The sequence below is a fragment of the Gopherus flavomarginatus genome, chromosome 3, assembly GCF_025201925.1.
Source record: "Gopherus flavomarginatus isolate rGopFla2 chromosome 3, rGopFla2.mat.asm, whole genome shotgun sequence".
Lineage (NCBI taxonomy): Eukaryota > Metazoa > Chordata > Testudines > Testudinidae > Gopherus > Gopherus flavomarginatus.
Window position 1 is genome coordinate 62,648,092 of NC_066619.1, and position 12,793 is coordinate 62,660,884.

Consider the following 12,793-nt stretch of genomic DNA (forward strand, 5'->3'; position numbering starts at 1 on the left):
GAGCAACCATTGGAGTTACATGAGTGACTCTTCTCTATTGGAAAAGCAGCAAAGAGTCCTGTGGCACCTTATAGACTAACAGACGTTTTGGAGCATGAGCTTTCGTGGGTGAATACCCACTTTGTCAGATGCATGTCATGTTAAAATGCATCTCTATTGGTGTTACCTATATAAATCCCCACACTGAAGATGAGAGACTAAATCTCCAAACCATTATGTGTTTGATGCAAAGAAAATGGACTGTTCATTTTACATTGATCAAAGTCAGAATGGTTAAGACACTTCAAACAGTCATCAGCGATCAATGTAGGCAGGAAGTACTGGGATCTACGTGGCTGAAAATCAGGCCCAAGGTGTCTTAAGTTGAGCACCCAAAAACAAGGTGTACAATACTAGTTGCCGCTCTTGAAAACTTAGGCCATAAAATCACCGTGACTATTATTCCCTTCTCATCTTAGTAAAGCATTGTAAGATCTGTGGATGAAAAACATTACGTAAGTACTATTGTTTTTGTGGAACCTGGCAGAATAAAGTCTTGTGAAGCTGTCACTCATTTTAGTGAAATCACTGCGATGCCAAGGGAGTGAATGATCTTGCTCAACAAATGGGAACCAGACAAAGTGTGTCCCAACCAATTCTCCTCTACTGGAAGGATACAGGGTGAGATGCAGAGTGTTCAGGGGGACGTTAAAACAGGGAAAAAACGTGAGATAACAAAAATGTGATGAAGGAGGCCATGTAGGTATAATAAATGGATTGTAAAGTGGATAGGACAGTAAAGCATCATAAATAAAGTTACTGTGAATAATAAATAGTAGTGTCAAGTGAAGAATGTAAGAGCGTATTTTACTTTCAGTTTGATTCATCAGCTCAAACTAAGGGTTATGTAATAAATGTAACCATTTCATCCTATCTGTTTTTTAAGGGTAAACCAGTAAAGCCAATAGCAAAGGAGGATGTGAAACCCAAAGAACCAAAGGTAAAAGTCCATTACAGTTTTATTCTGCACTGATCCCTTCCTGACTGTGCTCTGAATCGAATGCTGATCTAAGCAGTGTTATTTTTGATTCAGTAGCACTGTATATTGCAAATTCTCAGAAATGCTGTTGAATAGATGTAGAAATATTGTCCTTATTTAAGTGAGAGTAAAGACTTTCAAATGGACAGCACTTATAATGTAGATATTACACATACAAAACTACATTCAAAGAATGTTAAAGTTATAAAGTCAAGTACTGAAAAGTTCAGACATGCCAGAATTAAGGCTGCATGTGCAGTCTGACAATCAAAATTAGACTGAACTACCAGCTTCACCTGTAATAAGAACATGGGAACCAAGATTTTTCAAAAATGAATTCTTAAAAGCATATTTAGGAACCTAAATAAGTAGCCTGAGTTTAAAAAAAAATGCTGAGCATTAATTGCTCTTACTGATTTCAAAATAGTTGCACTTCTTGAAAATCAGGAAACTGGGTAGGTCCTTAAATATGGATTTGGGGATCAATTTAAAATAATTTCAGCCATGTGATTTCAGGGAGCTGCAGCTACACTGGGAAAAGAACTATGCTGTCTGGTCAGCTTTGTGGATTGGGTATAAGTGCTAATGATTTATTTATATATTTATTTTGTCAGTTGGTTTTTTGCTTTCGTTGATCATTTTAGAGTACAATCTGTGACTCCTTTTGCATTCTGTAGTTTATGACTGATGATAGTTTCTTTTGCAGAAGCCTACAGATGATTCTGCAGCTATAGATGCTCTATCAGGGGACTTTGATAATTGTGTAAAAACTCCTCCCACACCACAACACTCAAAGGTAGGATATTTTCTCCTGAAGGATATGCAAAATAGTATATTTGCATGACCCTCACAGACGTAGGTTTGCATTACATTTCTTTGCTTTGGCTCTATTTGTGTTTAGATTTGCACTCTCCCGTATAAGAGCATTTGAGAGGGTAACTTAAAGGGACACTGTTAAGGCTTCATTGTTGGCCTGACATACTTTTAGAAGAAGTGTGAGAATTAACTGGGTTCAAAAAAGAACTGGATAAATTCATGGACAATAGGTCCATCATTGGCTATTAGCCAAGATTGTCAGGGATGCAACCCCATGCTTTTTGTATCCCTAAACCTCTGACTGCCAGAAGCTGGAACTGGATGACAGGGAATGAATCACTTGATAATTGCCCTATGCTGTTCATTCCCTCTAAAGCATCTGGCACTGGCGTTGTCATGTGACAGGATACTGGGCTAGATCATGGATATGGCCATTGTTATGTTCTTATCCAGGGGATCCCAATTTTTTCAGTTGTCTTCCTTGGATGAAGATCAGGAGGAAATAAGAGTAGATATATAAGTAGGGCTGGAGTTGTGAGTGGCCTTGATGGTGAAGACAAAAATCCTGTTGAAATATCTTCAGAGCAATGAGAGGGGAAGGTGGATTTCAGTAGCAGCATTTGTATAGACTAGGGTGGGACCAGAGGAAATGGGGAAGCAAAGAGGAGAAATCTTGACTTTATTACTGCAAGAGTGACCAAAGTTTAAGGAAAGATTGGAACAAATAGGAAAGTGAAGGTGCTGTAGAAGTAGTAATAGAAGGGCAGACTTGACAGTGTCTGAAGAGAGCTTGGATGTTTGAGGGAGCAGAGGAGAGCGAATTCAGATACATCAACATTGTCAGCCCATTTGTTGGGGAGGATAAGAGAGTTGACAGCAGGGATGAAGTAAGAAGAGGATTTGGGATGAAAAAAGAACAGTTCAATTTGTATCATATTGAGTTTGAGATTGTGGTATGACATTTACTTGGAATGGTCAGAGATGCAGGTGGAGATGTGAGATTGCAAAATGGGAAAGGTGGGTGGTAGGGAGGAACATTTGGGAGTCAGGCACATAGAGATGGTGCCATAGTTAAATCTATAGGAATGGATGATGATGATGCTCTAGAGAATATAGAGGGAGACAAGGGAGCTGATATGTGATTAAATCTGGAATTGGAGAAAAGCACTGTGGAGTTCAAACTTCCTTCATGCTTGCTGTCCCCATCAATCTACTTGGGCTGTGCCAGCAAAACAGCACTCTTGTTGTCTTTTGTATCACTGGAGAAACGGATCCATCCTAAATGGCTCCTTTGACGTGACCAGAACACGCTGGGGTGATTGGGGGATATTAAGTGCTAAGATTCACAAACTGTGTTATTAGATTTTCTAGAAGTGCTCACTCTGGCTAAATTAGGCTTCATTTAGTCAACCCCTATAACAATTTTATTTGCTCCTGTTTGCTACCTCTCCCTCCCCTGGATAAATAACCCCCCTTGTTCCCTCACCCACAGCCAGAAGAAATCACATTACCTGAGGGGTGAAGAGCCTTTGTTCTCCACTGGCTTCCCACAGTCACAGCACAGTCTCCATGCCAGTTCTTCCCTACCTCACTCCTGGCCACCTGATGTGATCCACCTCCCCTGCTTGTTTCCAGCCTCAGGGTCAAATTGGGAACTGGCAGCAGTGGAGGGTGTCACTTTAGGAGCACAGTGTGGGAGAGGTGTGGGGACTTTCAGCTGGGAAGAGGCAAAAATGGTGGGGATTTTGACCACCTGAGAGTCCAGACTCAGCCTTGCCTCCCACCAGTCAAAAATTAATTTTCTTGCGCAGCACAGCAACTTCTACTGGCCTCCTTGGAAATTGAGCCAGTTCATAAGTGACCCCCATGAGTTAGCTGGTTTTCTCAAAATTAAAACATAAAACACCCAATTACTGAGAGACAGGTACCAGTAATCTCCCATTTAAAACATTTACTGTGATTCTGTCGCATGATTTCTCTTTTGTTCCATACTGCCAGTAAGAAATGCCCTATTAAACTGAGGGGGTACAAAGCAGGATACAGTTCCCAAAAAGGAAGGTGATTCTGTTTCCAGAGAGGTCTGCTGGCTAAAGCAGAACAATAGGAAGCTGCCTGGTCACCTCCTGGCCTTGCAGTGGAGACAGCGACAAAGCTTAAATACATCTTTCTTTCCAGTATTGGACTTTTCTCAGGACACCCCAGCACTGATAGGAGAATAAACAACAAAATTCCCTTTGTTACATGAATTCAACCATTGCTAAGTACAATAAAATAAAATATATTCCTGAATTATAAATACTGATTTTTTAGTTCTCATTCACTGCTTGAGAATGCATCTTGTTCCTCTCTTCCAAATAAACTTATTTTTTTCTACTAGGACAAGAAGAGTGGTTGTTTGGGGCCATTCCTTGGACTTGTCCCAGATCTCTTAACAGTTGTTGGCACTGATTTTATGACTCCGTACCCTTACCCATTTAAGCACCCTTTCTCACATTGTAACTGATTTAAGCATTAGCCTAATCCTAAAAAGGAACTCTCTGCCTTGAGTAATCAACAAAGCTAAATGAGAGTAATTACTTTCTTTATCTTTCCAAAACCCCTTCTTCCTCAGCATGCACACACAACATATACCATACATCTTCAGTAAGCCATCTAAAGATATGATGTCTAAATAAATGGTACATATCCCACACAATATAGTTTGTCTGTCTGTGGAGTGAGGGGTAGATTCTCAGTGCACCTGCTTTGTACTGAAGGTGGAATCTGGCCACATAGCCAGTACAGCAGGCCAGCAGACAATCAGCTTCATCACCTCTGCCCTTTCTGCTGCCAGACAAGGGGGCTCCTCAGTGCTAGACAGGGATCTATCCCAAATATTCTCGACTCCATTTGATTCTGGAAGATGGTAACTCTTCTTTCTCTTTCTTTGAAAGTGAATTTGTTTCTGATGACAGGTGTCAGGATTAGAGGACAAAAGTGGAAAGGAAGCTGCCACCATGAAACCAGCCACAAAGGATGATGGAAAACCTGAAGATCCTAAAACGGTAGAACCAAGTCCTGCTATGGATAGGGCTGGAATGTTGAACAATACGAGTATGGAGATGGGCAGCTTGGATCTGGAACCATTTTATTTGGACATGAGAATTTGGGGAAAGTGTTCAAGTAATAGGTTCTGTTTGACCCACTTTTGTATGTATGCAAGGGAGTGGCACTTAACTATTTCAGGAGATGCTGTGGACCTGCTTTGGCTTAAAAAAGCGTCTACTTCAAAAGAGGGTAAATCCCATGCAGCATACGAGGTAGATGTGGGCTCTGTGTATTCCTATGTTCCTCAAGACACACAAACTCCACATTCTCACCTTCAGAGCTTCTTGTCCACAGCCCTGTGCTTGTCTATCACTGCCCTCCTCACCTCATTCTCTTTGTCTACTTCTCTGACTTCTGATTCCGCCCCTTCTTTCATCTCCTCTATCTGGAGCAACCTTTCTCCTCTCCTGCCTTCAGTAACCTTATTCTCTCATGTCACGTCCCTCGGTTTCTCCTCTTTTGTCATACGTTTTACGTAATCTTTAAATAAAATAATCTGTGCCCGTATATAAATACGTAGGCAGAATGAATTTGGTGGAGCGGGAAGGTGTGTTAATTTTTTATGTAGTGCATGTCTATAGATGGATATATACTTAATATGAGCAAAACAGCAGAAAGGACCCAAATGTTGCTTGGATTTTTAGGAACCCATAAAGGATCATAGAAACTGGAATTAGACATGGAAAAGACCTAGCCCATTTAATAATCTGATCCATCCATTTATTCCTTTGAGCCAGACTTAAACATCATGTATATCATATTTTTTCAGTGATTGTGATGAATGGAATTTTTCTTTACCAGGAAATTTGATTTCCAAGTCTTTTGTTTGACAACAGTTGAGCTGACTTGCAAATTTTAATTTAAAAGCATTGCAGCAGGAAATTTTATAACGTTAAAAGTTGTCCGGCTGCCGATAGCTATAGCCTATAGCTATGGCCCAGTAGATGTGAAGATACTAGGGCGGGAGGAGATCAGCCACACATGCCAAAATAAAATATGGGATAGGAAAAAATAAGGAGAAATGGACCCACATGAAGTTACAAATACATTTTGCTGAATGATGGCCTTTTTTCCCCTCTCTGTTACTGCTGATGAGCATGGCTCACAGAGGCAGATCATTTAGATGCTGTCATTATCGCTTTTAATCTATAATTGTTATGTTGTTTTGATTTCTAATCTGAAACAGTAAATTATAGCTCATCAATGCTTTGTTTTACTTTTACTTTTTAGGCAAAGGAGCAGTCCTCCAGTTCAAAACCCAAGAACCAAAAAACAAGTTAAAGTTTAATATTACTGTATTGGGTAAGATTTCTCTTTAACCCATCCTCTTAGTTTCCATAAAGACAATCTACATTAATGAACCATAATTACATTAATGAGATGAGACAATTTCACAAGGCCGACTGGAACCAAGGTGTAGTTCACTTTTAGACCAAATACGCAGGACTTCACTGTAGAGAATCCTAGTCAGAAAGGCCCTGCTATCTCCTCTAGCACAGGCTCCTCTCACCTCCCACCAAACCAGAACAGAATTGCTTCCTGCAATTAATTTTCAAGAGCTTTTGGATAATTTTAATTTTAAATATCTCAAGTGATTCCACTGCTTCCTTTGTGAGACCATTTCACAGACTAATAACCCTCAGTGTCAAAAAGTTATTCCTAATATTCTATACAAACAGTCTGTCTTCTTTGAGTGCTGGTCCCTCAGTGTATTCCACCATGGGCATGCACGCGCTCCATGCCGCCAGAGAAGTTTGAAAGCAGTGTCCGTTGGTCTACACATGCACACTTGCTCACTTCATGCCTCTGACTGAGGAGATAAAAGGTAGGGGGAGGGGTCAGACTCACCACCTCTCTAGTTCCTTCTCAGCACCACATGGGTCCAGGTTGGAACCTCCAGTGTCCAAAGCTTCAGCTTTCTCCTTTTTCTGTGAACATATCTATGTCTATTTATTGGTAAATAGTTTAAGTGTTTATAGTTTTATCTGATAACCATAAGACACTAAAGCTAGTTAGCCACTCTGTTGTGAGAAGCCCCACTCCTAGTTCTTCATTTGAAGTACTGGACTATGCCCAGGACACAGGGCTTCAAAATTTGTGCTTCCTGCTCGTGATCCTTCTCGGTCAGCGACAACCACCAACATTGCTTGCACCCCCTCGGGGAAGCCCACAACGTGCCGCCAAGGTCTGCTATCTGGTATTAGTTCCCCAGTCATACGCAGAAATGGCAGGAACTTCACTTTAGGAAGCACCTAATAAAAAGGCCATGAGGCTGCAATCGGACCCAGGCCAGGGAACCCTCTCACCCCACCCTGTACATCTATCTGCCTGACTCAGCAAGGGGTGTGCCTTGTGCCGCAAGATCCAACTCAGGAGCGAGGGAGTCAACCCCCACGTATGCCTCCTTGGAGTCTTGTCGAGAGAGCAGGAAGCGTTCTCACAGGCATGAATCTAAATCCTCCAAATGCACTTTGAAGAAATCAGATTCAACCCTATCTAAACTGAACAAGTCTCCGAGCTCAGCCCAAGAGAACTTAGTATGTCCTAACTCATAAGGGTATGACAAGACCGACCAAAAGTCTAGGGCTCTTTCAGCACTGAATCGTGACTGGGCAGCAGTGGTGCCTCCTGTACCACTCAAGCACAAACCCTAGGCTCTGTTGGCACCAATGAAGAGCAGTCACCAAGAGCATCAGTTATCTGTGGTACTGACTTTGTCTACCATGGCTATGGCACAGACTGTCTCTGCTGTGACTCCTCTTATTTAGGCAGACAGGACCCCTCACGCTCTGGAAAGAGCTGAGACCTACGCTCCTCCTGAGGACATCTTTGCTTTCCCAGGTCCAGTGTCTCCTGCTCCATTGGGTCACTCCCTCTCATCCTTCCACACGTGCTTTTGACTCCTCCTCTGATGCATCCTTTGGAATGGCAGTCCTTCATTCGGCTCTGTCATCTGCATCTTTGCACTCTTCTCCTACTTGAGTACAGCTTGTCAATCACCCACAGCGGAATACACTGAGGGACTGGCACTTGCAGAAGAAGAGAGGGACACTTACCTTATAGTAACTGGAGGTGTATTGCCCATCTGTATTCCACTACCTGCCCTTCTTGCCATCTGCTTCAGATCACCTATTTGTTCACAGTGGAAAAGGAACTGGAGAGGCAATCTGTCTGCTCCCCTTTATCTCCATGGGCAAAGGCATAAGGTGAGCAAGGGTGTGTGTGCGGGCCAACAGAGAATGCTTTCAAAATTCTCTGGCTGTGGAGTGCGTACTTACCTACAATGGAATACAGATAGTGATCACATCTTGAAGAACTTCCGGTTACTATAAGATAAGTAACGTCCTCTTATCTCTTTATTCCTAGATATACCGTCTTGTACAATGATACTTTATCTTGTTATTTATACCCTTAAAATATGCACAGGCAATTATATTAACTCTTAGGCCTAACATATAACTAATTAATGACTATCAAATTCACGATCCATTTTGGTCAGTTTCATGGCCAGAGGGTTTTTTAATTAGTTGATTTCATGTTTTCAGATGTTTACATCTGAAATTTCATGGTGGTGTAACCATGGGAACCTGACCCAAAAGGAGGTCATGGGTGAGGAGTTGCAAAGCTGTTGCAGGGGGTTATGGGATTACCACCCTCACTGATAGCTTCCTGCAACTGGTGGAGGTACCTGGAGATGGGTCTGATCTCCCACTGAGAGCGGCCATGCAGGGGAAGAGGAAGTCCTATCCCTCCCCAGACCATCCAGAATTAGCAGCTGGAGCCTGGTAGAAGTCCCCCGGCTGGAGTGCCCTCAGCGCTGCCCCTGCCATTCCCTTCCAATAGCTAGATATCATAAGGGAGATCTGCTTTCATGGTCCTTGGCATCTTTTTCAAGGCTGTGAATTTGCTAGGCACTAGTTATAGGGTGTATATTTAGACCTTTTAATCTTTCCTCATAATACTGTCCTCAGAGCCTTTAATCATGTTTGTTGCTCTCTGAGTCCCCTCTAATGTGTTGATCTATGTGTCATTCGTGTCCCCAGAAGTAAACACAATTTTCTATATATAGACACAGGGTGAAATCCAATGTGAGAGAGATTATTATCTTCAATGGAGCCAGGTTTTCACTGATAGACAAGATTTATAACTTCTCTGTATGTGCGGCCCAGTGGCACCTTTGTTTCTTTTTGCATTAGTACACTACAAATGATAATGCCTAAATCACTTTTGATATTACTTCTTCCTGGGATTCTCTCTCTGTGTTATGTATTATTCTCCTCAGGTAAAGTAGCTTATGTTTTTCAAGTTGAATTTCCTTTTACATGACAGACGTTTCACTGAATTTTTTCTTTGGAACCTTTTTTTTTTTCTTCCAGGTGATCGGCACATAGTGTAAAAAGTCTTCATTCTGCTGGTGGACAGTTATTCCCAAAGAACAAAAGCTAATGCAAGAGCATGAGGTTATTCTGGGTGGTTTTTGTACAGTGTTGTTTGCTGGAGGTTTTTCATATCATTTTTCCAGGAATGAATTGGGGTGGTTTTTTTCCTAACCATTCATGTTATTGTATTGATATATTTTGAAACTTTTTTTTTGGTAATTTCTTCAGTTCTGAGAGGGAAAGGATGCTTTATATTTGTAAGAAGTCTATTTCATAAGAACTTAATAGCAATTCCAAAAACAGCCTGCAATCTTTTGCACATAATCTTCACATAGTGCCTGTAAATGTCAAGTAGAGTTCTCTAGGTATGAGCTAGCATTTTTAACATTGCAAAGAATGCATTAAGTGTTCTAGGAATGTAATGAGTTTTGGTTAACCTTGGCCTTTCTAGGCTGGCTGTATAAGGTATTTCTTTGGGTGAATTATTGGTGAGAAAGCATAGGTCAATCACAGATATTTACAGGATAGCAAATTAATAGATGTATCATCTCATCATGGTCTCCTAATAATAAAATGTCAAAAGTCTGGACAGTGCCTTTGTTACAGTGTAAAAAAGGAGTCTCCCCTCTCTCAAATTATGTCACCACAACTGTACTCTTACCCTCTTTGTGCGAGGAGTTCCCTGACTACAGATGCTAATACGAGTCACCTGCATTCCTGGCCATATACTGCAAGAGAGGGAAAGGGAGCCCCTGAAACTTGGCAAGAGTCAAATGAATGGGAGCTCCAAGTAAACAGAAAGGGTGGCACTTTGCAATAATACCAACTCTCTCCTTCTCCACCCTCTGTTGAGACTGCCAAAATGGGTGCAGGAGCAGAGCAGAAGTTAATGCTATAAGGAATGGCATTAACTTCCATGAACTATATTCACATGGTCCCCAGGGAAACAGCTGGCAAAGAGCAGCCATTCCCTAGCAAACATGTTGCAATGCTGAAGATGAGGATATTCTGTGAGCTGTTATAGATGTGCTACTTTCCCCAGTTTGTGGGTTTTTCTCTTCTTTATGCCTCACAGGAGAGGGAGGAATAGTGCTATAAGTGCAAGATTCTGGTGTCCTTACTCACAATGAGTAACACTATAAATACTCTCATTGACTTCAGGGAACTACTCAGTGTGAGGTAATGGTAGATGAAATGTTTGCCAGGGTCTCAAAATCTGGTCCTATCTATCTCATGTTCCAGACAACCATTTTCCAGAGAGCTAATATGGAGGATAATAAGAATTATGACAACCTGACAGTCTGTATTGAGAGCCTGTATCACACTAATAAAGTTTTTAGAATGCATTACTATGTGTGTCCTATTGTTTTTATCATCCTGTTTCCAATTGTGTATTATTGAACGACTCACTAAAGACAACAGAAGTGTGTCCACTAGAAATCATTAAAAAGTAGGCTTTGGGATATTAAAATTGAATGCAGTGCTTTGTGCAAAATCAGTAAAATGTCTGACATCAGATCTTCATGAAAATCAAATATATTAACACCATAAACATAAAATCAATTCAGAGATCTAGCTAAAATTTTTTTTCTCATTTTGCTTTTAAATAACTCCAGAAGAGAGTCAGGGCCAGCTTTTAAGTTGCAGAACTCCATTTTTGTGGGCACAACTCAGGTCATGTAAATGTTTAAATTTATGAGCACAAATACTTTCACACACACAACTGCACCCACGAAAATGAGGACACAATTGAGATTGTGCTGAAAATCTGCTAACTTTTCCCATTGCTTAACATAAACACCCTGATGTTCTTAGGAGACTGCAGATTCATTCTCTTTTTAGTTTCTTGTATACTACCCATCATCATGATATCTGGGTATAAAAATATTTCTTTGAGAGGAAGTTTACAATAGTTTTGTTTTGAGCGTTATCTCCTGACGGTAAGTAGCTGATTGATTTTTACCTTATTAATAAATCAGAGAGAGACAGAGACACCAGGCTACTTCTGTCAGGTAAATAGCATAGCATAGCATCAGAGTGAATAAAAATTAGTGATTTTTAAAAAATATATCTTTTTATTAAATCAGATTTTTTTGATAAAATGCTTTTTCCTCAAAACGCATTATCTAAAGATATCTCATCATGGAATAGGGATTATAAATTCTAGTTCTATAGTATGAGACAATATATTCATGTGATGGTTAAGAAAAGTGTTGTAAATGAGTTCCAATAGTTCATGGATTAGGGACCCAATCTTATGAGGTTCCAGGGGCTTCTGTATAGATTATTTAGGTTAATCTTTCTATCTACCCAATGGGACTCAGTGCTCAGTCTAGAAGATACCATCAGAGATGCTTAGTTTTGCAGTTCTCAAACTGAGGAGTTGTGTCTCCAGAGATAACATGCTTGTTAACAGCAAAAATGTTTTTAAATAAATATTTAAAAATAATATATAGAGGTGAGAAATAACAGACCTCAACCCTATTGTCCCTCTGCAAATTTGTGTACAGAGTCAATCCATTACCTGTCTCTAAAAGTGCAAAGTTTCAAAAAGTTCAATGAGCAGAAGATTGCTGGGGGTGGAATAGATCTGGACAAGGAGAAGAAGTCTGGAGATACATGTGAGAAGGGAGGGACAGGCAGTAGAAACAAAAGTGAAACTGTTTGAGAAGCATATTCCAGAAGTCTTGAGGTCTTTCTGAGTGTAGTCTTCATTGATTTGAGATCTACCATACTATTCTCACTAGAAGGGAAAACCTATAATGGCAGCAGGCTATAAAAGAGACTCAATTTGGGAATATTTTAATGAAGTTTCTTTACCTGTGGGTAAAACAGGCATGCGTGCAAAATGCAAACAGTGCAACAAAGAAATGCAAGGCCTGGTTGCCCGAATGAAACAACATCATGAGAAGTGTTCCTTCTCAGGAGGAAGCTGCATTGAAGATGATGAAAGGAACATGTCTGTACATGCACAATCTTCAGATTGGTAAACGTTTTTATTTCATACTTAAAGGATTGCCTGTCTTCCTTCTGGACTATTCTTCAATTCTCATATTTGAGCAAAAAATACACTAACTTCTCACTTAAAGTCATCCCTGTTAACAATGTTTCGTTGTTACATTGCTGAAAATAGACCGTTTTGCCAAAAATAAAACCTTTTGCTGACTTGTTTTGAACAGCTGGTTTGGCACAGGAACTAGAAATGCTGCAGTCAGGGATGTATGTACCTTTCACTGTCCATGTGAAAATTTATCCCAATTTGCCTCATTTATAAGCCATGGAGAATCACAATTTACATATGTACAGATTTTGACACATACTCCCTAATTTTCTTTCCAATTAGCACTGCATATGTCCTCAGCTCTCTTTCCTTCAGAGGTTTCTGCAAAGTATGTTTGACACGCACGCACGCGCGCTTCTCCTGTTCCTGGCACTGTCCCTGCTTAAAAGAAAACAAAAACCCTTTGGCTTCAGGGAAGGCCCTTTAGTCTGG

The 12,793-nt window shown here is 40.6% G+C and overlaps 1 protein-coding gene across 12 annotated transcripts in view; it reads left to right on the forward strand.

Annotated features, from left to right (window-relative positions):
- Positions 1–10,646, forward strand: part of CAST (calpastatin) — a 110,939-nt gene extending 100,293 nt beyond the window's left edge. For 10 of the 12 annotated variants that reach the window (XM_050945710.1, XM_050945712.1, XM_050945717.1 and 7 more), the window contains 5 exons: positions 926–979; positions 1,725–1,814; positions 4,789–4,878; positions 6,152–6,223; positions 9,298–10,646. In XM_050945710.1, the coding sequence (XP_050801667.1) occupies positions 926–979; positions 1,725–1,814; positions 4,789–4,878; positions 6,152–6,202 (285 nt within the window). In that variant the 3' untranslated portion in view covers positions 6,203–6,223; positions 9,298–10,646. The other 2 variants (XR_007773389.1, XM_050945711.1) reach the window with 2 other exon arrangements.
- The last annotated feature ends 2,147 nt before the right edge of the window (positions 10,647–12,793 follow it).